Source organism: Carassius gibelio, chromosome B13 (assembly GCF_023724105.1).
Source record: "Carassius gibelio isolate Cgi1373 ecotype wild population from Czech Republic chromosome B13, carGib1.2-hapl.c, whole genome shotgun sequence".
Classification (NCBI taxonomy): domain Eukaryota; kingdom Metazoa; phylum Chordata; class Actinopteri; order Cypriniformes; family Cyprinidae; genus Carassius; species Carassius gibelio.
The window spans coordinates 29,447,293-29,473,373 of record NC_068408.1 but is presented as its reverse complement, the minus strand read 5'-3'; the positions used below and the strand labels follow the sequence as shown (position 1 = coordinate 29,473,373).

Below are 26,081 nucleotides of genomic sequence, written 5' to 3'. Positions count from 1 at the left end.
GCCATAAAACACATACAGAACATTGGTTCCCAGGAATTTTGAGAACTGGAGCTTGTGGTCTAGAATTTTTCTTTCTAAATTATGTGAAAATCATCTTGTTTACTCCCTTATCATTATTATTATTATTATTATTATTATTATTATTATTATTATTATTAATATTGAAAAGAGCTGAATATTTTTTTTTTTCAGGTTTTTTGTGAATACATTTAAAGAACAGCATTGTTTGTTACATTTCTTACATTTATATTATTTACATCAAGATTTTGAATGGTAGTGTATATTATTGAAACTTCATAATGTTTCACTTGATTATACATATAGTCAGGAATTATATTTTGGAAAAAGTCTGACTATTAAAATGTTTACACATGTGAAAACTAGTGCAAGTATATAAATAAAAAGAAACATACTCATGTTTATGATATCTGCTGAATAAAGCACTTCATTCTGTTTTTTTTAAGGAAATCCAAATTTTAAATCCTGAGGTAATCCACATCAAATAATTTTGTGGTGAATTATGTCTTATTCCTCTCATTGCGAAGCAAACTGTAAAATAAAAAAAAATTGAACAGTCTCGCTGCGTTGTCTTCAGCTGTATGGGCATATTCAAGCCGCACACTTCAGTGAAATATCTCAAAAGCGCGTTCAGCGCGGGGTGTGGTCGCATTAGATATAATGAAGGGAGAGGTGAAAAACGGACATCGTATGGATTACTTCATCACAGAATATTTGTTTTCGGCAGCACTTGTTTAGTTTAAAAGTAGACATGCCAAGTTTTCTATAGATATATCTCCCATATCTCTTCGTTGAGTATTCACTGAGTTACAGTTCATTTTAATGACGCGTGTCTAAATGAAGATCACCGCAGACAAAGGCTGCAGACAGCACACCTTGTTTGTTATCTTTATTTTATAAATGCACAAAGTTTTATGTCGTCTGTATACAAAAAAAGTAGACCCTTTACAGATTTGATTGATGTATTGCTCTTATCTGTACGAAAAGTGTAATGTAAGTTCTTTTTGGGGTTATAAGAAGAAAATGAGTCATAACACGCATACGCGTTAATCGACTAGAAAAGGTGAACTGTCTTTACATTTGTTTTGAAAGATGAAGCTCACGATTATGGAAAGGGATGTTACATTTCTGTCGAGTATTTGCAGTGTTAAGCCAATCATAAAAAAGCATCATATGACCCCTTTAATTGCATGTAATTATGCATAATATATTGTTATTACTATATTATGGACATGTAAAGTGTAACGGGGCAATGTATAAAAAGTCGGTAACACTTTTTGTTGTCCTTGTTGCATGTACGTACTATTATAATAATAAATTATGAATAATTGCATTTGACCCTAAGCCAAATCCTAACCCTAACCATATAGTAAGTACATGTAGTGAATTAATATTACTCAATATTTAAATGTATAATTACACTTGTAACAATGTAACAAGGACATCTTAAAATAAAGTGTAACCAAAAAGTGTTACACTACATAAACTTATTTTGGTTGTATTTTTGCAAAATCACTGATCACAGCAGGGATCCCATGATCATGGAAGACTTGGAAAGGTCCTAGAAGTTAATTGGTCAGAAAAAATGTTTTGATACTTTGTGCAACAGTTATGTCTAAAAGCTATATATACTTTAAAGTGGTTAAACTAAAGTCAAGCTATATAAACATTTAAGGAGAATGTGTTTTTGTAATTTCCAGTTTGCTGGACTGAAAATTATTTTTGTGCAAATTACAATGTGCGATAAAAATAGTGTTGCTGTTGATTAAAGTATTTTGTTAACCGGAAAATGCTGAATTATTTTAAAATGGTGATTTTAGTTGCACATCGAAATGTGTTTTAAAAATGTAGTATTCTTTCTGTTTAGGCTTCTAACTACTTTCTATGATTCTGAAGACCCTAAGAAAAAGTGGAGGTTCCCTGGAGAAAGCCAAAAGTCGCCTCTTAGTCTTACAAAGACATTGCCTTCTCTGTTGATTTTGGGTGGCCTCACTTTGCCAATGTTGTTAACAGAGTCAGGTAGAAAACTCTATCTCAATACCTGGCTTTATGGGACTCTGATTGGATGGGTGTGGGTAAGTGTAAGTCCATAAACTTAACATACTGAAAAAAAAAATCCATTCTGACCACTCAGATGACAATTAACAATCTTCATTACCCACCATAGTTTAGTTTTGGCTCATATTATACTACTAACCAAGAGGCTTTTTGTTTTTGATTTGGTCCATTTCATACTCCCAACTGTCAGAAGGAAAACCGTAACACTGTGTCATCACTGCAAATGAGTATGAGATGCAAAAAATGAAAACGTTCCATTTGTTAGCATAATATGCTTGCAGCAATGTAGACTGATATTCATATTTTTATTTATAATTATAATGTTTCAGTTTTTTGATGTCATCATTCACTTGAGGTGTAGACCCAGTGTGAGGATTTTTTCACATTTACTCAGTTTAGAGTCCAACTCTAATTTGAAATGCACAAATGGTAAACAATGTGTAACACAGATACAATGATTTGTATTAATTTTGAGTATAACTATAGCGGTCTTGGAAAAAAGTAATTTAACTATATAATTGGCCTTGTGGAACGACATGCTATATATATATATATATATATATATATATATATATATATATATATATATATATATATATATATATATATATATATATATATATATATATATATATATATATATATATATCTATATCTCATCAGTAAGCTGGTGTGTGGTGGGCATTCTGGCGCACTATGGCTGCAGTCGCATCATCCAGGTGGATGCTGCACACTGTTGGTGGATGAGATACCCCCTGACTATGTAAGCGCTTTGAGAGTCTAGAAAAGCCTTATATAAATGTATGGAATTATTATATATATAATATATATATATATATATATATATATATATATATATATATATATACACGCATACAGTGGGGATCGAAAGTTTGGGCACCCCTTGCAGAATCTGTGAAAATATATGAGAGATCATACTAAATGCATGTTATTTTTTATTTAGTACTGTCCTGAGTAAGACATTGTACATAAAAGATATTAACATTTAGTCCACAAGACAAAAATTGCTGAAATTATTAAAATAACCCCACTCAAAAGTTTGGGAACCCTTGGTTCTTAGTACTGTGTGTGGTCACCTGATAATCCACGACTGTCTTTCTGTTTTGTGATGGTTGTGCATGAGTCCCTTGTTTGTTCTGAACAGTTAAACTGAGCAGCGTTCTTCAGAAAAATCTTTAAGGTCCTGCAGATTCTTCAGTTTTCCAGCATCTTTGCATATTTGAACCCTTTCCAGCAGTGACTGTATGATTTTGAGATACATCTTTTCAGACTGAGGACATTTGAGGGACTCAAACACAACTATTTAAAAAGATTCAAACATTCACTGATGCTCCAGAAGGAAACAAGATTCATTAAGAGCTGGGGGGTGAAAACTTTTGGGATTTGAAGATCAATGTAAATTGTACTTAATTTGTGTACCGGGAAACATACAAGTATCTTCTGTTGCTTACGAAGGGCAGAACTAAATGGAAAACAATTATATTTCAACAAAATAAGAAAAATTTGGACATCTTCATCGTATTCAAAAGTTTTCACCCCCCAGCTCTTAATGCATCTTGTTTCCTTCTGGAGCATCAGTGAATGTTTTAATCTTTTTAAATAGTTGTGTTTGAGTCCCTCAATTGTCCTCAGTCTGAAAAGATGTATCTCAAAATCATAGTCACTGCTGGAAAGGGTTAAAATATGCAAAGATGCTGGAAAACTGAAGAATCTGCAGGACCTTAAAGGGGGGGTGAAATGCTCGTTTTCACTCAATATCCTGTTAATCTTGAGTACCTATAGAGTAGTACTGCATCCTTCATAACTCCAAAAAGTCTTTATTTTTATTATATTTATAAGAGAAAGATAGTCTGTACCGATTTTTCCCGGAAAACCACGAGCGCCTAGAGGTGTGACATGTGGGCGGAGCTAAAGAATCACGAGCGCCAGTAGGCTTTTGAGTTGAGAGCATGTGGAAGCTGTGACACAGATCCAGAGGCTGAAATTTAACAAGAGCAGCATCAGCAAAGGCGGTATGCTATGTGGTATGTACTGAAACTGTATATATTTGCTTAGCGGTTTTGGAAAATGACTAAGTTCCACTTTATGTCGTCCTTTTTTTTTATTTTTTTTTTTTAAGCTGTACATGTGGAAAGTGCAGTTTGATGACAACATCGCATGTTGTTTACTTGATGTGCTTACGCGCTGATAGCTAAGTTAACAACACCGAGATATTTGAAGCAGTTTTACTCACCGCATGTGGTTCCAACACACAATCGTGACCCTTTTCCGTTGGGACTGCATTATCCTTAAGAAATAAACGATGTGCAATCCGAAATGCAGGGAACAAACAAAAACACTTGCACAACTCCGTTGATGCTCTGTAAAAATAAACTCCATCCACTGGTCCCTTAATGCTGTTTCTCTTTTGGTAATCTGTGCAGGGTTGTCTTGCCCTGGCAACCAAAAACACACTTCTTTTGTGACTTTTCGCGACGTACTATTGGGACGCTCTCGCTCTGATCAGGCTGTGCTCAGCCTCTCAGTGCTCTGCTATACTGGAGCTCTTAGGACCCATATAAGGAAATTCCGCTCCAACTAACGTCACACAGAGCCATACTCGAAAAAAAACTTTCCGAAACTTGTGACAAACCGGAAGAGGTTTTTTTGGAACAAAAATACTCCTTCAAACGTACAACTTAATTTTTGAAACTTTGTCCATGTTTAGCATGGGAATCCAACTCTTTAACAGTGTAAAAAACTCAGTATGCATGAAATAGCATTTCACCCCCCCCCCCCTTAAAGATTTTTCTGAAGAACGCTGCTCAGTTTAACTGTTCAGAACAAACAAGGGACTTATGCACAACCATCACAAAACAGAAAGACAGTCGAGGATCCTCAGGCAACAGAACACAGTATTAAGAACCAAGGGTTCCCAAACTTTTGAGTGGGGTTATTTTAATTTCAGCAATTCTTTTGTCTTGTGGACTAAATGTTAATATCTTTTATGTACAATATCTTACTCAGGACGGTACTAAATAAAAAATAACATGCATTTAGTATGATCTCTCTTATTTTTTGAAAATTACTCATATTTTCACAGATTCTGCAAGGGGTATGTATGTGTGTGTGTATATATATATATATATATATATATATATATATATAATATACAGTAATTTGTGTGTTTCTGAATATTGTTAAAATCAATTGTTTACAGTGTCTGTATTTCATCATGATGTTCTTGAGAATACTTGGGGTATTTTATTACTTTGTGCTGATTTTCTTTGTAATGCAGGCGATTTTTGTTAGTTATCCATTGGATTTTACATCAGTAATATTTTTATTTGATTTGATGCCAAGATCTAAAAAGCCTGTGACATATGGGCTTTTTATTGTAAGTATTTGCACTGTTGCTAAATATTTCACAGATAGTTACCAAAATTCCTGGCTGCAGGGGTATTAAATATTATTCAGTCAAAAATAAAATAAAATTGTCTTTTCAACCTTATGTTATTCCAAACCTATGACGAATCCCCACACAAAACATTTTTCATGTTTTTCTAGAACATAATCAAGAGTAATAATTTGGTCCAAATAATAAATCTGAGACATTTTTCATGAAATCTCTTTTTCAGTTGTTGTTGTTTTTTTTTTTTTAAATATACAAATTACCTCATCTTGTTCATGCCGTCTTATTCTTTAAATCCAGTTGCTTTTATTACAATTATATATGTATTATTTAATTTAATTGGAATACGTTTTTACCAAAAAAATAAAATAAAGCTGCTTTAAGTGCTACTGGAGTTTTTTAGAGCTTTGGAAAACCATAAACATTGCCAGAGCTTCAATAGGATAGACTCTACTGGAAGCTATGGAATAAAATCACTTTCAAAAATAATCGTACGTAATTCAAAACATTTGTGTGTAATTTTAATATACAGGTCCTTCTCAAACAATTTGCATATTGTGATAAGTTCATTATTTTCCATAATGTAACGATAAAAATTCAACTTTCATATATTTTAGATTCATTGCACACCAGCTGAAATATTTCAGGTCTGTTATTGTTTTAATACTGATGATTTTGGCATACAGCTCATGAAAACCCAAAATTCCTATCTCAAAAAATTAGCATATTTCATCCGACCAATAAAAGAAAAGTGTTTTAAATACAAAAAAAGTCAACCTTCAAATAATTATGTTCAGTTACTCAATACTTGGTTGGGAATCCTTTTGCAGAAATGACTGTTTCAATGCGGCGTGGCATGGAGGCAATCAGCGGCCTTAAGCTCATCCAGAGTGTTAGGTCTTGCGTCTCTCAACTTTCTCTTCACAATATCCCACAGATTCTCTATGGGGTTCAGGTCAGGAGAGTTGGCAGGCCAATCGTGCACAGTAATACCATGGTCAGTAAACCATTTACCAGTGGTTTTGGCACTGTGAGCAGGTGCCAGGTCGTGCTGAAAAATGAAATCTTCATCTCCATAAAGCTTTTCAGCAGATGGAAGCATGAAGTGCTCAAAAATCTCCTGATAGCTAGCTGCATTGACCCTGCCCTTGATAAAACACAGTGGACCAACACCAGCAGCTGACATGGCACCCCAGACCATCACTGACTGTGGGTACTTGACACTGGACTTCAGGCATTTTGACATTTCCTTCTCCCCAGTCTTCCTCCAGACTCTGGAGTCATTTCCGAATGACATGCAAAATTTGCTTTTATTCGAAAAAAAGTACTTTCGACCACTGAGCAACAGTCCAGTGCTGCTTCTCTGTAGCCCATGTCCTGCACACGCCTGTGCACGTTGGCTCTGGATGTTTCTACTCCAGACTCAGTCCACTGCTTCCACAGGTCCCCCAAGGTCTGGAATCAGTCCTTCTCCACAATCTTCCTCAGGGTCCGGTCACCTCTTCTCGTTGTGCAGCATTTTTTGCCACACTTTTTCCTTCCCACTGAGGTGCCTTGATACAGCACTCTGGGAACAGCCTATTCGTTCAGAAATTTCTTTGTGTCTTACCCTCTCGCTTGAGGGTGTCAATGATGGCCTTCTGGACAGCAGTCAGGTCGGCAGTCTTACCCATGATTGCGGTTTTGAGTAATGAACCAGGCTGGGAGTTTTTAAAAGCCTCAGGAATCTTTTGAAGGTGTTTTATAGTTAATTAGTTGATTCAGATGATTAGGTTAATAACTCGTTTAGAGAACTTTTTCATGATATGCTAATTTTTTGAGATTGGAATTTTGGGTTTTCATGAGCTGTATGCCAAAATCATCAGTATTAAAACAATAAAAGACCTGAAATATTTCAGTTGGTGTGCAATGAATCTAAAATATATGAAAGTTACTTTGTATCATTACATTATTGAAAATTATGAACTTTTATCACAATATGCTAATTTTTTGAGAAGGACCTGTACTCGTGCGTAATTTAAAACTATTGTAAGTAATTCTGTTTTTTTGTCAGAGTTGGATTCCAAAATCTACGGCCACGACAGTTTAAAGATTTTGTGTGTTTTTTTTTTTTAGAGTACAACTCTAAAATGTATGACTGTGACAGTTTACAGACACGGCGCTTGTTTTCACAATAGCTCTGTTACACACACGACATGCGAATTACGAGCACAAAGTGCGGTGTGCGAAACGACTGCCAAAAATACGTCATCAAGGTCACAGGCATTACTATCCGAGGGAAGATGAATCGATTCAACGAAGTGTGCATGCGCCCCACCAAAGGTTTAAACCACTGGCGCTGAAATGGCAGATCAGCAGCCAAGCGCTCACACCTAGTCTCAGGTAAGTTAATTATTATTATTATTTTTAATCAGACATGTTTAAGCAGGGGTCATCAAACTTGTTCCAGGAGGTCATGAGGTCGGAGCTAAACTCTGAAGGACACAGGCCCTCCAGGACCGAACTTGACAAGCCCTGTGTTTAAGGGTTAACATTAGTTATAACTAATAACAGAGAGTAGCAATATTACAGAGATTGTGTAGTGGGTTAGATAAGATCTCGGAGTACATGTAACGTTAGGTGCTTAAAGAAGACAGTTGTTTAGGACATTGGTTCCCAACCTGGGGTCCGCGCCCCTCTCAGGGGGTGCCAGAGTTCACAGGGGTGGCGCGGGAGCGGGAGCGGATATGCTTTGAGGGGAATAAAGATGCATAAAATGTTCTACTAATAATTTTATGTAAAAATATTGTTTAAAGTTTAAAAAAAGTCATATGCTAACAATGCCAATTTCAATTACAATTTCGTTATTTCAAATGTAGGCCCGTTGCGCGTGGCAAGCGCGCTCATAATGTAAAAGAGACGCCGACACGACCACAACAGTGGCCAACATCAAATGGCAAACATAATTCAAGCGGAACGAAACTGCTCGTTGTGTGGTTGACGGACCGTTTATCAGTTTGGACCAGTGCAGCGATCGAGCCGATCGTGATCATGCGACGCTGTTACTACACAGCACTAATAAGAGATCCAGTACAGAAAGCATTTGAATTTGCCACAGAAGTAATAACATCGCTGCGAGTTCTAGAGAGAAACATTCACATTTCTCCGTTATTAACGGATCAAACAGCGCGAGGAAACCAGGAAGAAACATTGTGCCGTGAATGAACTATCCAGTGTCCAGATCTGCAACATTCACCATGGATTTACTGTAGTAACACTAACCGAACCATGAAAGTTTGGCAGGAATAGTAGGCTATAATGCCTTCAAGTAACATTACGTCTGTTTTATTTTGACTTGAATACAATTGCTGCTCTTAAATGATAATCTGAAAAAAATCACGGATTGTTAAATACGTACATAGGGTGGGCCCCAAGGAAAAAGGTTGGGAACCACTGGTTTAGTAGGTCATCACTGCAGCCTGTAGTGCGATGAGATAGGGTTACATAAAAGAACTAGAAAAAAAAGTTTGTTGAGACTAACTTTAAGTTGGCTTGAGAAAGCCGACCAGAAAGTTTGAAGAAGTTTAAAGAAGTTAGAAGTTTATAGTTTAAAGTTAGATTGATAGATTAGTTGAAAGAAAGATATATTAGTTAGATTGACAGATAGAATAGTTAGAAAGAATGAAATAGATTAGTTCAAAAGAAAAAATGATAGATTAGTTTGACAGAAAGAATGCATGCGACTAACATGTTTCTAGCATGATTAGCAAGTTACTAGCATGTTGTTAGCATTACTATGCTATGTCGCTACCATGTTTCTAGCATGACTATCATGTTGCTAGCATGTTTCTAGCATTATTAGCATGTGAATAGCATGTTGGTAACATGACTAGCATTCGTTACCATGTTTCTAGCATGTTCCTAGCATGATTAACATGCTGCTAGCATGTTGGTAGCATGTTTCTATCATGATTAGCAAGTTACTAGCATTTTGTTAGAATGTATAGCATGTTGCTAGCATGTTTCTAGCCTGATTAGCATTTGACTAACATGTTGCTAGCATGTTTCTAGCATGATTGGCATGTTCTAGCATGTCACTAGCATGTATCTAGCACGATTAGCATGCGACTAGCATGTTGCTTGTATGTTTCTAGCATGATTAGCATAATGCTAGCATGTTTCTAGCATTATTAACATGCAAATAGCATGTTGCTAGCATGTTTCTAGCATTATTTGCATGGTTTCTAACATGATCCTAGCTTGATTAGCATGTTGTTAGGATGTCGCTAGCATGTTTCTAGCATGATAAGCATGCAACTAGCATGTTTCTAGCATGACTAGCATGTTGTTAGCATGATTTTAGTATGATTAGCATGTTGTTAACATGTTTCTAGCGTGATTAGCATGTTGCTAGCATGAATTAAGCATTGATTAGCATTGTTTCTAGCATGATTAGCATGTTGCTAGTATGTCTCTAGCATGATTAGCATGCGACTAGCATTTTTCTAGCATGATTAGCATGTTGCTAGCATGTTTCTAGCATGACTAGCATGCAACTAGCATGTTGTTATCATGTTTCTAGCATGATTAGCATGCGACTAGCATGTTGCTAGCGTTATTTTAGTATGATTAGCATGTTGCTAGCATGATTAACATGTTATCATTTCTAGCATGACTACCATGCGACTAGCATTTTGCTAGCATGATTTTAATATGATTAGCATGATGTTAGCATGTTTATATCATGACCAACATGCGATTACCATGTTGCTAGCATGATTTTAGCATGATAAGCATATTATTAGGATAGATAGATAGATAGATAGATAGAAATAATAATAATAAAAAGTAAATCCCCAGAAACAGTCCCATGGACCCAACCCCAAACTCTGCATTAGTAATTAATAAAGGCTGGTTTCTAAAGTACTTCTTCCTGCCTCTCTGTATTAATGCTCATGGGTAGCCTAAATGGGTAAAAAGTATTTTACTGTTATCAACAAGATTGAACAAGAAATTTTCACCTGGCTATACCCAATGTTTAGATCTGTTGCGGTATTTATGCAAATTAGCACATAAATACAGAAAGAAATTACTGTGTAAGTTAAATTGTTTTTAAACCATTGATTTATCTCTATCAACATAATCACACACAATATTGTAGTAACAAGATGTTGTAATTTTTATTTGCTGGAAAATGACAATCAGCCAAGTTTGTGTTTTAACCCTCTGATGGTTATTGTTTCCTGTATACGCTCGTGTTCTTTGGGGTCTCCAGAGACCCCAGACAATAACATTTAATTGTGTAACCAGAGTTGTTTTTTGTTGTTGTTTTTTTTTTTTTTACAAATGTAATTTTACTGTTTGTTAATGTTTTTACTCAACATTTGTGCAGTTTTTGGAGGGTTTATGATATCTTTTAAATTTCTATAAATAAATAAATAAATATTTATTTAAATAGGCTTTTTACAAAAAAATAGCATTTTATGTAAAATTCACTTTATAAAAGACCCAGATTTCTAACTTTCATCCATGGGGATAACATGGATCATTTTAAATGATTTAATTTAACATTTATACCCATTTTTTGGAAAATGCAGTAAAAAAAAAATAAATAAGAAAAATCACTTTAACCACTAGATGGCTATAGAGCTCCACTATTTGCTATTTGACTACCTGAAAGATATCTTTTCCCAAGTTGGATTCAGTTGGATTCATATCTAAATATTATAAAATCACAATTATAACAAAAAGAAAATATTTTTTTTAAAAGTTTAGCATTTTTTTTTCCTGTTTTTCAATAATGTTACATTACAATGCATTGCAGGCAGTAAACATGGTAAACCGCATGACTTCTGACGGGGTTGGAGCAGGTTTGTGTGTGTGTGTGCGTGCTAAATTGTTTTTATCTCCTCCTGTCATCTCTCTCTCACTCCCTCTTTGGTGGTTCTGCATTTTGCATGATTTTTTTTTTTTATAATTATAAGAGAGCAGTTGTTTTATAACCTCACAAGTGTGTGGGCGTGCGTGTGTGTGTACACATTGTCGGTGTCAGTGTCACCACTTTATATTTGTGTTCGTTCTGCATTTTGGATGATTTGTATTTGACAAATGATAAGAGAACCGTTTTTATAGTCTCAATGTATTTACTGTGTGTGTGTGTATGCGTGTTGTGAGCAATATAATTTAGCATTGTGGATGTTTTTTGCATTGGTGGAAGTGGGCCACTTTATTTTTGCCGTTTCTGTCGATTTGTTCTGCGTTGTTTCTGAGTTTGATGATGAATTTAGTCTTAGTCTCCAAAGACCCCGAGTGTCACAATTTTTGTCACGCTAACATAAAAACAGATATCATTCCAATTTAATCCAATCCAATCCAATTTTTTTTTTTTTTTTTTGTAGATCTAAAAAGTGTTGAGAGCCGTAGAAGGTTTCATACCATTTGGACAAAGGGAAAAAAATTTTTTTTAATTTGAGCAAAAGTCATTTGGGGTCAGAAAAGACCCCAGAAACCATCTGAGGGTTAAGCACATCTGACACATCCCTAAGCCTGAAATGTAAAGCAGAACGTGCTCCACTTGCAGGTTATTGTAGAATATGTAAGCACACTGCCATATGCATAATTTATTTTTGCACTGTTAATCAATTTTACATTTTCATTTAGTGCAGGTTAATGTAAGGAAGATACTGTACTACAGATATTTAAATCCTTTTTGCATGTACTCCACTTTTTCACTGCCTGACCATCATCTTAATGTTTATGAAGTTCAATGTTTTATAATTTTTTATATCTAAAACACCTTGTTCAGTAAGTATTTAGATGTTTTTCATATCTGTCACGGTCTAAACATGATCTGTTTCTGTTCTTCTGATGAAGGAAGCTTGTGTTGGGGAGGATTCAGTGTCTGTTGAGACACATGTCAATGTGTTATAAAGTGAGTATCAGAAACACATCCAGACACATGGACTGTCAAAGACGACACAACAGGAACATGCCCCTGGAGACACTGAGAAAGCACAGAAGGAATGCCTGAGGAGGATGTGCTCAAAAAATACACATACTTAAGGACACCTGCTGGAGTGAGTGTAGTAAAGAAAAAAAACTCAACTGTAAAATATCTTGTTTTAAATCTTTTCAGGTAATATTCTTCTGTACCTTTTTAGCCCATCTGTTAAAAAATTAAAGCAATAGTTTTAGAAAACAATGTAAGATTTATCAGTGTATACAAGAACGTGAAATGCATGGTATATTGTGAACCTTAAGGGGCGGTCACACTAGACTTTGAACATGCGAAATTATTCCGGACCACGCTGTGAATATGGGCGGGAGCAAGATATAACGGTTTCCCCTCAGTTATCACAACATGGATTAATATGTGCTTGTACTGTGTCTTTTGCGACGGCGTCGAAAGAGTCTTATTATATTGTACTCCATGTATCTCTCTCCCTAAGCAATAAAAAATTATAAAACATGTCCTCATTCAAATGTACCATCTGTTTCCACTGACACTGCGAACCATGCAGCTTCTTTTTTATTTTATTTTTTATAGTATTTAAATATGTATTATATAAAATTACATATTTAGCTGCGGCTAAAGTTATATAGCGCTTCCTTCATTTTTGAATTTCTGAACAGAGAGGTCACACAGTGACGTATCGGTCTTCTACTGGTCCCACATCTTCACGTGATGCGAATTCGCAGGTCAGAGTTCAGCAAACTTGAACTTTCGAACGCAGCGAAATGCGAAATTTTTCGCATGAGCTTGCGTTTCCGGTCTGACGCATTTGCATGCGAATGAATGGAAGTCAATGGAACGAAAAGTGCAGTGTGACCGCCCCATTATACATTAGCTTCTGATTGTTTCTGCAGTTCTGCAGTGTATGTACACCGTCTGAGCCAAAGAGCATGCAACAGAATCTGATGAATCTGAAAAGTGTTTTATTTTTTCTCTTTATTTTTATTGTTATTATTGTTATTCTTTTTATTTATTTATTTTATGAAAGGGGACCCAGTTATACCTTTCCTACCAAACACCTGATGGATACTGACTGTAAAATGTCAATCATAGTTCGAGAGCTCAGTGTGGTGACAGAAGATGGAACACACCCGAGAAAGACACCTGAGTTTCCTTCAAAGGCACATTGTCAACATTAGGAGATGGAGACAAGCACTGTCAGTAACTTTACTCTGAATGATTTGCCTCTTGTATTAGATCCTCATGCCTTGACTGTACCATTGCCCAAAGTGCACTCGAAGGACATTCACTCTTTTGAAGTTAATCCAACATGTTGGAGTGGTACATGCACATTAACCAAATATCTTGCTCTATTCTTTTTCTAATTTATCTGTTTTCTTTTTATTTATAATATTATTTAAAAAGCCCTTGCTACGTGTACGGTGTTAACCTAACTGAGACTTTTATAGCTCTTATATATCATTGCTCTTTTTGTTGTTTTTGATTGCTTCAACTCTTTCCTCATTTGTAGGTCGATTTGAATAAAAGCGTCTGCTAAATGAATAAATGTAGATGTAAATATTAGAATAACCTGTAGTATAGATGAGTGCCAGTCAACTTTTTGGTGATTCCATTCTTTTAGAAACCATGCACAGGAATTATGTACTTTTGGTACTCAGTGAAGAGTCAGTAGTACAGTTGTATTATAATATAATGGAGAAGGGTCTGGCTGCAGACTTGCACTCTCAGACACTCGCGCTTCTTTTTTTATTGGATATTTTATTCTACTTATTGGTTACTTGTTTGAATCTCTCAACATTTGTTTTTCTCTTGTGTAGGTATGGTTGACTGGAAGTCTGTCAGTCCAGATGTGAGGAAGACATACAGAGTGGAACTGGAGCTCAGCAGATCTGTGATGGCTGTAAATTCTGTGGTCTTGGAAAGAAGGGCACCTTCACAGCTTTCTATTCAGACAAACAGTTTGCTGGATTCTGTTCTATGGACTGCTACTACAGAATGAATTAATGAATGAGTGGTTTATCTATCTATATATATCTTTTTACTTGAATTGGTGACTGAAACTGAAAGCTAAATAAATGTTTTAGTGGATAAAGCTGTTTCTGTTTGCTTTATTGGTTAATGTCACTTAAAACAAGGTTACTAAACTCTTCTGACTAATTTTTACATTTATTTTGTTTTTGTTTTTACAAATTTTTCTCTATCAGTCAAAACATAGTTTTCTAGTCTAACACTTTACAATAAAGTTTCATTTGTTGACTGATGTATTAAGTAACATTAACTATGAGCAATACATTTGATACGGTATTTATTAAACTTTGTTGGTTTATAAAAAATACAGCTGTACGTTGTTTGTTCTTGTTAATTCATTAATGTTAACAAATACAGCTGACTTTAAACGACTTTAACGTAAGAACATCAAGTGCGACTAACCGTGTTAAGAGACGTTTGTATTCTCAAAAATAATTGTAATCTGTTTTTGATTATTGATAAACTAAGACCTAAACGTGCGGTGATTACGTCAGTAAGCCGTTTCGAAGGTACTTTCGAAAGTATTTTAAAATAATATTATTTACATCATTAACGCTGTTTTTACATTGGATAAATTTCAATTGGTTCTATAGGATTGTTTAATTTATCGCTTTCTATTAATCTATAGGCTAATAGCGATTAAGAGTATGACTCTCCTTAAGGCGGAACAGTCAGTTTTCGCTAAACCTTTTGCCACGCCCCCTACCCTTCTTTCCGCCAATGAGAAACCTTTCGACACGCCCACCTTTTGCCACGCCATTGAATCGATTCATCCTTCCTCGGATAGTAATGCCTGTGACCTTGATGACGTATTTTTGACAGTCGTTTCCACACATAGACAGTAAAAGAAATGGACACAGCGACCCCATTGGAACTCAATTGAGACAAATGAAGCCCGGTTTTAGCGTTTTTTAGCACTTCCGTTTCTGAAGCGCAGACTCAAACGAAGCTTGATGACGTCAGCAACCTGTCTGCCAGATGTAAATCTTCTAAGTGGCTGTGCGTGCAAACTGCCATCGTTAATCTTGCAGAGACAGCGAGCTTGAGCGGGGAGTTCTTTGTCGTGAGTGAGCAGGAATAAGTATTCTGATTAATTATTTTGTATAGTATTTTAAAATGTAACGCCAGTACGCCATATGAAGTTAATTTTCTGCGAGCTTCTCCTCCTGTCTGTACGGTAATGCGACAGAGAGACGAGTGGTTATGACGCAATCGTTAGCCTATTTTTTACAAAAACTGTTTATACGGGGCCATAATGTAACATAGAAGGTAATGGAGCCCTTTATACATTGTCGTGTATCTTTAGAAATAAATAATGGACAAACAGAGTCTTTAAACGCCTCAGATGTAAAGTTATTCGCTGTCAAAGTGACGCCAAAATGAATGGGAGTCAATGGGAATGCTAACGCAAGTGAAGTTCTGCTAAAAGATGGCAGCCCCCACCCGACTTCAACTTCCGGTCGAGTTCCTTGCCCCTTGTTTCCACACACCACACTTCGTGGTCGTAATTCGCATGTCGTGTGTAACAGAGCGATTGTGAAAACAAGCGCTGTGTCTGTAAACTGTCACAGTTGTACATTTTAGAGTTGTACTCTAAAAAAGACACAAAATCGCGTATCTGTAAACTGTCGTGGCCGTAGATTTTGGAATCCAACTCTGACAAAAAACAGAATTACGTACAATAGTTTTAAATTACGCACGAGTATATTAAAATTACACACAAATGTTTTGAATTGCATACGATTATTTTTGACAGTGATTTATTCCATAGAAGCTTCTGGGTCACTTTAGATACAGTATATAGGTTAGTGTAGCCTCCCACATTAAAAAGATTTGTTGACATACAGTTTGTTTCACTTACTCATAATTTATAATGTGAATGTCATTTAAAGCCCATTATCTAATAAATATTCTGATGATAAATGAATTTGAATGATTTGGTAGTGTTAGTCCCATATTTTCAGGACTGGCTTGGCAAGCATTTGTTGATAGTAACAGGAAACCAGCCCCAGCCGACAGATCACCAACAACACCAAAACTAAGTTCCACTAAAGTATAATTTATTTAAAGTGGAAAGGATAATTAAATTAAGGAGCAACGACTTCAGGGTGCCCCAAGCCCAAAATAATAAACAAAATAAACTTATAACCAAACGTATATAAATGACCTAATCATGGAATAAACTAAATTAACACAGTAACATCCCTAACTCCCTATACATAAATCATAAACAAAATAAATGGCAGGACACCTCTACGCGCCTAAAACAGAACCAAATTATAAATCATAATAAACAAACAAACAAAATAAACTGAAGGTTATGGGATCTGCCGACGGAAGGTGGAATCCGGAGCTCTTCACACCAACAAGTCAACGCCAGCATAAGCTCCCTCTCTTTGGTAAGTGCCGCCTTTTTAAAAGCGGCCAATCAGTAGATCCACCAATCAGACTACACCGGCGACAGCCAATCCCTGCACATATATACAAAACAACACCCAACAAAACAAATACCTAGGATCATAACATCCCCGCACATTAAAAAAAAATATATATATATATATTTTTTTTTTTTCTTTTTTTAACAAAACTAAAAGAACGGGATAAGGCATCTGCTAGTACATTGTCCTTGCCATTTTTAAAATGAATCTCAAGATTACAATTTTGAATAATCAATGACCAACGCATAATTCGTTGATTAACATAGCGCATTCGAGACAAAAATACCAGAGGATGGTGATATTTTTTCTTTTCAACACAGGACATACTGCAATCAAATAACCCACGCCATGACTAAAAACACTCACGATCATCAGATCGCACTGATGGCTTCAAGAGTTTAGACAATTTTGGTCCTGGCCTGGAGACTCTGCAGTCTCTTTCCTGATGGCAGCAGACTGAAGAAGCTGTGTGATGGGTGGGTGAAATCACAAAATCACAGAGTCTTTCGGCAGGACGTGTTGCAGGCGCCATACCCCACACAGTGATGCAGCTTGACAGGATGCTCTCGATGGTGCCTTTGTAGAAGGTGTATATGAGGGGGGGTGGGGCACTGGCTCTCCTCGGTTTGCGGAGGAAGTGGAGATGCTGTTGTGATTTCTTGGCCAATCAGTAGATTGGCCAATCAGTAGATCCACCAATCAGACTCCACCAGTGACAGCCAATCCCTGCACATATATACAAAACAACACCCACACAAAACAAATACCTAGGATCGTAACAGGGAGTATAGGAATTTAAAATGAAAATGAGGCAATAGCACATATGCCTTCAGTATAAGTTTAGAACCCAAAACTTTAACCCATAAATAGTATGAAGCACTTGTTGACAAAATAACAGATTACAGCAGGCTTCCCACAATCATTGAAAACCTGGAAAAGCCTGGAAATTTATTGTTAGAAAGTGCTGGGCATGCCATGTTGGAACTACCATTTGGAAAAAGGACCATGCACTTTAAAGTAGTTAAAATAGTGTCAAGTATTTATATTTAATCAGACTTTTTTTTTTTTTTACAATGTTTAATAAGGTGACAATAATGCTTTTGCTAAATATATACATTAAATAAAAACATCTCTGATCTTTACCCTAAAATAGTGTCAAGCACCTTTAGAAAAAAAAAACTTTCTATTCTTTCATTTAATTTAAGTACAGATATAGTTTCATACATATTTTGTCCTTTTCTTGAATTTATATATCCACCTTTTTCTTGTCATAAAAATGGGCCCAGCCATTTGTAAATCCTATGGGTCTGGTTCTGGTCTCATCTGCGTCCTTTCCATCCAACTATTTTTAGCTGAACAAAACAGTTCGTTTTGCTGTTTGATATTGAAATTTGATGTCTTATCATATTATTTTAATGTATTACACTTTGTAGTGCAAACCAAATTATTAGTAAAGCCGGTTCTCTAATCAGCGGTTAATTCCATCAGGTGTGATTTCACATAGTGCAGCTGTTACTACACAGAGCCATTGTTAACTGAGAAGATGCGCCAAAAAACGCTGAAAATTAAGTGGATTTGCGCATCTTCTCTATTAACAACGGCTCTGTCTAGTAACAGCTGCTTTATGTGAAATCACGCACCTGATGGAATTAACGGCTTATTAGATAACCAGCTTTACTGACGAGATGCGCATAACGATCGGCCGATCGTGATCGGAGCACCCTTACTTTTTATCATTAACTGCATATTGTTGTACTCATCGTTATTTACCTATATTGTATATCCGCTAACGAACAGGAAGTCTCACCCATAAGCTTAATTCTGCATTGAAGAAAAAGGTTGAGATATATATATATATATAATCCCCCCCACGTGGATTTGTTTTGTGGTTATACATCTGCATCATCAGACATGTTTGACATCAAAAAGCTTGTGACCTATAGTCAAAAGTTAGTTTGGGCTATCGTTAACATCACAATCAGAACCATCCATAACAAACAAAAAAAGTCTTGCTGCTTGACTTTCTGTATTACTGATAAATTATTGCATTTATCATAGCATAATTAGAAGGTCATCTATTTGGCAGAAGTTAAATTATTTGATATTTGGTACTGTTTAACTACATACTATGTAATATGATTCTGAAGTCACCAAACTCTGTGAGGCTGTGCAAAGTATTTTTACTGCAACAAAGTTTCATATATGTTTGATATATGTGTGTATATATATAAAGAACACACAGCCAACTTTATCCTCTTATAGAGTTATGTTATATAGAGAGTGTAAAGGTGTTTTAAGCGGAAAAGGGGTAAAATTCTCATGTTTTGTAGTAGTTATACAGTCAACCAATCTTTACATACAGAACTTTGGCTCTATGACCAATTCGAAGGCCAGAGGCAGTGCTGAAATCATTAGTGGAAGACAAATACACTACAAGGAACCCCCTTGCAAAGCATCAATACATACAAAGATCAGTGCACACATCACTGGCAAGGGAGTCACATTCAATTAGAAAATGTTGAAAAATATTGTAAAACTTACAATCATTATCATTTCTGTGCTTATAAGCATAATAAGTATAACCGCCTGTGAAGAATGTGTCCGCTTAATGAAATTTGCCTCAATAAGATAAAAACATTTAATCATATATTGCCAAACTTATAAATACATCATACATTTGTATACAATATTAAAACGTTTTTATAAGAACCTTTTAAATGACTCAAATAAAAAAAGACTTTAAATCTCAAAAATTAAGCATGACTTGATCACAAAATAAATTTGTAAGCTTTTTATAAAAAATAAAATAAAATAAAAAAAGTTCACAATGTAGCCCAATAAACCAAATTTTCTTTTAATGTATTAGCTTATTTTTTTCCTAAAATTATGATTTTGTTTTGAGCTCAAATGTATTATATTGAAAGAAATTTTATATTGTAAGCATAATAATATTTGTTATAATTATGTGCTTGTATTACCTTATGAACTGTGATTACACTATGAACACACTGTGGCAATTTATAATGTAATACATTTCTCCCACAGTAACCCATTACATTATGTGAAAATTATTACATTGAAAAATATAACATTATCAGCTCAATATTTTAAGTTTTGAGAAAATTATTATATTATGAACATATAATAACATTTTTATATTACATTAAGCACAGTCTTTACATTATGTGCAGTTATGAGTTGCTACAAGGCTGGTTTTTAATGTGTGGGGACAAAATATTGGGTAGAAAGGGCTTGGATAAAATGCAACTACTGAATCCATTACTCCAACACTATGGAATGATATTCCAGACATTATTCAAAAGGAATTGCACATTGTATTTGCAATTGCGTTTTCAATTTGTGGACGCATAAAATGTGACATAATCCAAATGCAAATGAAAATCGCGCATTACTGTTTGCAGTTTCAAGCAAACGCACAGTGTCTGCCAAATTTAAAGTGGAAATGCAAAGTCTGTTTGCAATTGTATTTCCCATTTCTTACGAGATATGAGCCTGTCATATTTAAATAGCAATATTAATTACCACATTTGCCATTTCACTCTCTCTGCACTGTGCATGTAAACTGCCAAAACTCAAATGGAATCGCAATTCCTTTTGCATTTGAATTTCCAACGTCTACACGGAAACCTGTCAATCAAGTGACAGCGGTGGGGCCATTTAATTGGGCGTGTTTGCATTGGGAAGTGACATCACTCACAGTCGACGGTAATAAAAAATTATTAATTAATTAGTGTGGACTTTGTCATCTAAATACTTAATAACCAATAAGGTTAAGGATGTGTCTTAAAAATTACTTCATCTTTTCTATCCTGTGAAGCTTTACTTAAAAAAGATGTTTCCTGATATTAACACTTTGTTCTTTTTGTGGTGCTGAACACGAATCCATTTCTCATCTCTTCTGGGAATGCACATATACAAGTCTGTTCTGGAAGAATTTTTGTATCATATATTATTATAATTAAACCACAGTAGCCACAAATGTACAGTTGTCTGAGACGTTATGAAATGTTCCTTAACATCATGAACCATAAAATGTAGTCAGTGGTCTGCTATGGTTTATTTTCATAATAGGTAAACACAGGTCACAAGTTAACACGGTCACATTTCTTTGATTCAGCAGCTGCACGATGTTCGGCTGAGAGTCCTGTCTTGAATCCAGAGATCTGGAGCTGATTTGGTGTAGATAGCTTGGTGGTTAGTGACTCTTGCGGCGCGGCACGCCTTCTTTTAGCGTGTGTTCGGAACTCGCGCCAACACAGACATAATTTATTTTTTTGTTTATCCTACTTCAGCCGCGAAACGGGTGATCATACTAATAACTTGTAATCCTTACAAGAATATCTGAATCATGCAATGAGCAAGTCTCCATTTATGAAACACTTAATATCGCATCAGTTTGTGCTTTCAGAATCAGTTTGTGCTTTTCAGAAACTGCAATTTTCCTCACTGTTTATTTACAATAAAACAAAAAAGGACATGAAATACCACTGCCTTCTTTCATTTTTCATTTAAACATAATAATAGCAGCAGAAATGTACTTAGTTCAGGGAAATGTGTATATATACAGTCATTACAGATGAAACAAAATATTATATCAATTGCCTCTTTTATTACAGTCGACTGTGAGTGACGTCACTTCCCAATGCAAACACGCCCAATAAAATGGCCCCACCCCTGTCACTTGATTGACAGGTTTCCGTGTAGACGTTGGAAATTCAAATGCAAAAGGAATTGCGATTCCATTTGAGTTTTTGCAGTTTTCATGCACAGTGAAGAGAGAGTGAAAAGGCAAATGTGGTAATTAATATTGCAATTTAAATATAACAGGCTCATAGCTCTTAAAATATGGGAAACACAATTGCAAACAGACTTTGCATTTCCATTTTAAATTTGGCAGACATTGTGCATTCGCTTAAACGAAACTGCATACAGTAATGCACGATTTGCATTTGCGTTTGGATTATGTCACATTTTATGCGTCCACAAATTGAAAACGCAATTGCAAATACAATTTGCAGTTCCTTTTGAATAAAGTCCGGAATATAATTCCATACAACACAAGCACACTCACTGAAATGGTATGGAGTTCACTCATGGTCCACTGTTGTAATGGCCAAGAAAAATGTCAGACTCTAATATTGGCTCAGTATAACAATATTCACATTCCACGTCTGACCATATGGAGGACACAAATCAATCACAAATGTAGATCCTTTCAGGAAGCCAACAATTAATGGGTTAGACCCAAGCAAAAAATTACTAAACACAGATCAATGAGCCACTAAAGCCACTATTTACTAGTCAATTCAAGTCAACTAAACAACATTCATTAGGAAAACACTGTGATAGGGAACCAGTGCAGTGTTGACAGGACCAGGCTAATATGGTCATACTTCCTGGTTCTAGTAAGAACTCTTGCTGCTGCATTTTGGACAGAGGCAAGGAACCGAAACTCCATCGGTGCTCAGTTGGGGGGCCAGTTCTCCTCTGACCAGACGAAACCAGTAGTTCAATTCCAGGCTGCAGCAAAGTCAGATCGTGCAGAAGAATCATCTGTTTCCTATGGTCTTGTCCCGGTGGTCCTCTGAGACAAGGTCTTTACAGGGGATCTGTATCTGGGGCTCTAGTTGTCCTGGTCTCCACTGTCTTTCAGGGCATTAGAGGTCCTTTCTAGGTGCTGATCCACCATCTGGTCTGGATATGTACTGGATCCGGGTGACTGCAGTGACCCTCTGATCTGGATACAGACTGGATCTGGTCGCTACGGTGACTTCAGAATAAGAGAGAAACAGACAAATATTAGCATAGATGTCATTCTTCTAATGATCTAGCAAATACATAGTGTTATGGGAAGTGTTCCCGGTTCTGGTTTACCTAATTAATGCAGCCTAAAAATCCTTTACCGGATTTGGATATTAAAAGCATATTAGTATGTTATGTGTAAGACAGGTTAAAGAGATGGGTCTTTCATCTAGATTTAAACTGCAAGAGTGTGTCTGCCTCCCGAACAATGTTAGGTAGGTTATTCCAGAGTTTAGGCGCCAAATAGGAAAAGGATCTGCCACCCGCAGTTGATTTTGATATTCTAGGTATTATCAAATTACCTGAGTTTTGATAAAGTAGCGGACGCAGAGGATTATAATGTAAAAGGAGCTCATTCAAATACTGAGGTGCTAAACCATTCAGGGCTTTATAAGTAATAAGCAATATTTAAAAATATATATGATGTTTGATAGGGAGCCAGTGCAGTGTTGACAGGACCAGGCTAATATGGTCATACTTCCTGGTTCTAGTAAGAACTCTTGCTGCTGCATTTTGGACTACCTGTAGTTTGCTTACTAAGTGTGCAGAACAACCACCCAATAAAGCATTACAATAATCTAACCTTGAGGTCATAAATGCATGGATTAACATTTCTGCATTTGACATTGAGAGCATAGGCTGTAATTTAGATATATTTTTTAGATAGAAAAATGCAGTTTTACAAATGCTAGAAACGTGGCTTTCTAAGGAAAGAATTCGATCAAATAGCACACCTAGGTTCCTAACTGATGACGAAGAATTGACAGAGCAACCATCAAGTCTTAGACATTGTTCTAGGTTATTACAAGCAGAGTTTTAGGTCCTATAATTAACACCTCTGTTTTTTCAGAATTTAGCAGTAAGAAATTACTTTTCCAATGGAATTACATTCTATTCGTTTTTCAAATTGGTGTGTTTCACCGGGCCGCGAAGAAATATAGAACTGAGTATCATCAGCATAACAGTGAAAGCTAACATCATGTTTCCTGATGATATCTCCCAAGGGTAACATATAAAGCGTGAAGAGTAGCAGCCCTAGTACTGAGGCTTGAGGTACTCCATACTGCACTTGTGATCGATGTGATACATCTTCATTCACTTCTACGAACTGATGGCCGTCATATAAGTATGATTTAAACCATGCTAATGCACTTCCATTGATGCCAACAAAGTGTTCAAGTCTATGCAAAAGAATGTTGTGGTCAGTTGTCAAACGCGGCACTAAGATCCAATAAAACAAAGAGAAATACACCCACGATCAGATGATAAGTGCAGATCATTTGTAACTCTAAGTAGAGCAGTCTCAGTACTATGATATGGTCTAAATCCTGACTGGAAATCCTCACATATACCATTTTTCTCTAAGAAGGAATATAATTGTGAGGATACCACCTTTTCTAGTATCTTGGACAGAAAAGGGAGATTCGAGATTGGTCTATAATTAACTAGTTATTTGGGGTCAAGTTGTGTTTTTTTGATGAGAGGCTTAATATAAGCCAGTTTGAAGGTTTTGGGGACATATCCTAATGACAATGAGGAATTATTAATACTCAGAAGAGGATCTATGACTTCTGGAAGCACCTCTTTTAGGAGCTTAGGTTGTATAGGGTCTAACATACATGTTGTTGGCTTAGATGATTTAACAAGTTTATACAATTCCTCCTCTCCTATAGAAGAGAATGAGTGGAACTGTTTGTCAGGGGGTCTATAGTGCACTGTCTGATGCGATACTGTAGCTGACAGCTGAATGGTTGCAATTTTATCTCTAATAGTATCGATTTTAGAAGTAAAGTAGTTCATAAAGTCATTACTGCTGTGGTGTTGGGAAATGTCAACACTTGTTGAGGCTTTATTTTTAGCCACTGTATTGAATAAATACCTGGGGTTATGTTTGTTTTCTTCTAAAAGAGAAGAAAAGTAATCGTATCTAGCAGTTTTTAATGCTTTTCTGTAGGATAGGTTACTTTCCCACCAAGCAATACGAAATACCTCTAGTTTTGGTTTCCTCCAGCTGTGCTCCATTTTTCGGCTGCTCTCTTTAGGGTGAGAGTATGCTCATTATACCATGGTGTCAAACTGTTTTCCTTAACTTTCCTTAAGCGTAAAGGAGCAACTGTATTTAAAGTGCTAGAAGAGAGTCCATAGTTTCTGTTACATCATCAAGTAATTAATTCTTTTTTGCAAGAGAGTACTTTCAATTTTTGATTGGTTCCACTGTTGAATGGCTTTGCGAAGTTCAACCTCAGCACCTATGAAATTAGTACCGTTGTCACTTCTCATAATTGACACTTGTCCCCTCCTGCACACAAAGCGACGGATGGCATTTAAACAAGAGTCGGTGTCCAGTGTATGTGCAACTTCAATATGCACAGCTCTTGTTGTAAGGCAAGTAAACAATACCCCATATCTTTTAACATTACTTCTGCCTTGTTTGACCTCAAATGGTCCAAAGTAATCAACCCTGACATTGGTGAAGGGTGGTTGATCTGGCATTATTCTGTCTAGTGGCAGCTCTGACATTTTCTGCTCTGCAGCCTTTGCTCTGATCTTTCTACATGTCACGCATCTGGAGAGAAACTTCCTAACGATGGAATTTGCAGAAGGAAGCCAGAATATTTGTCGCAACTTTGACCGCACATAGTTCCTTCCGCAATGTCCAATTTTTTCATGAATGTCTCTTAAGATTAAAGTTGTGACATGTGAGTCTTTGGGTATAATTATGGGATGCTTTGCATGCTCAGACATTGCAGATCTACCGAGACTACCTCCAGCTCTTAGCAATCCATCCTGAAGTACTGGATCCATTTTAGAAAGGCAACTGTTCTTTTTCACAGATGGATTACCTTTTTGCAACATGGACATTTCTTCTTTGAATCTTTGACTTTGTGAACTTGATGATTTCATTTTCAGCCCTTGTTAAGTCCTGCATTGTTAGAGTTTTGCATTTTTCTGTTGTGGAATTTGTTTTACAACTCAGAACTTTTCTGTTTTTGACTGTTACTTGATTGCTGCGCTGTATAACCAAGTCTTTGAAACGAAGGCTCCATGCCATGGCTCTCTTTAATTTGTACCAATCTGAGTAATAATTGATCAATTTGTTCCCAACATCTGTGTCATTCTTTGAGAAAAGAAGGACCATTGATCCAGTTCACATTTTTCATGAACCTTTCACAAGTAACCTTTTCATACCTCACTAGCGTCTGAGAAGTGGTGTAGCTGCGCTGAAGTGGTTGACTCCAAAGTCAACTGGTTTTATACACCATGGTACACTGAAGTCAGTCAACTGATTTAGACCACTTAACCAGGAAATCCACTTTTCTGCACTCTGTTCTGGAATGTCATCATCCCAGGC

The 26,081-nt window shown here is 36.1% G+C and overlaps 1 protein-coding gene across 9 annotated transcripts in view; it reads left to right on the top strand.

Moving 5' to 3' along the window:
• Window positions 1-26,081, top strand: part of LOC127970070 (1-acyl-sn-glycerol-3-phosphate acyltransferase epsilon) — a 97,829-nt gene that overhangs the window by 27,251 nt on the left and 44,497 nt on the right. The window contains exons 8-10 of one of the 9 annotated variants that reach the window (XR_008156503.1): window positions 12,341-12,543; window positions 13,533-13,636; window positions 14,258-14,532. The exons of 1 other annotated variant lie outside the window; for it this stretch is intronic. Coding sequence is in view for 4 of the 8 variants with exons in the window: in XM_052572305.1 (XP_052428265.1) it covers window positions 1,886-2,111 (226 nt within the window). In the remaining 4 variants the exon portion in view is untranslated. Of the gene's footprint in view, window positions 1-1,885; window positions 2,667-12,340; window positions 14,533-26,081 lie in introns of those variants that run through there. 7 more of the 9 variants (XR_008156500.1, XR_008156502.1, XR_008156499.1 and 4 more) reach the window with 7 other exon arrangements.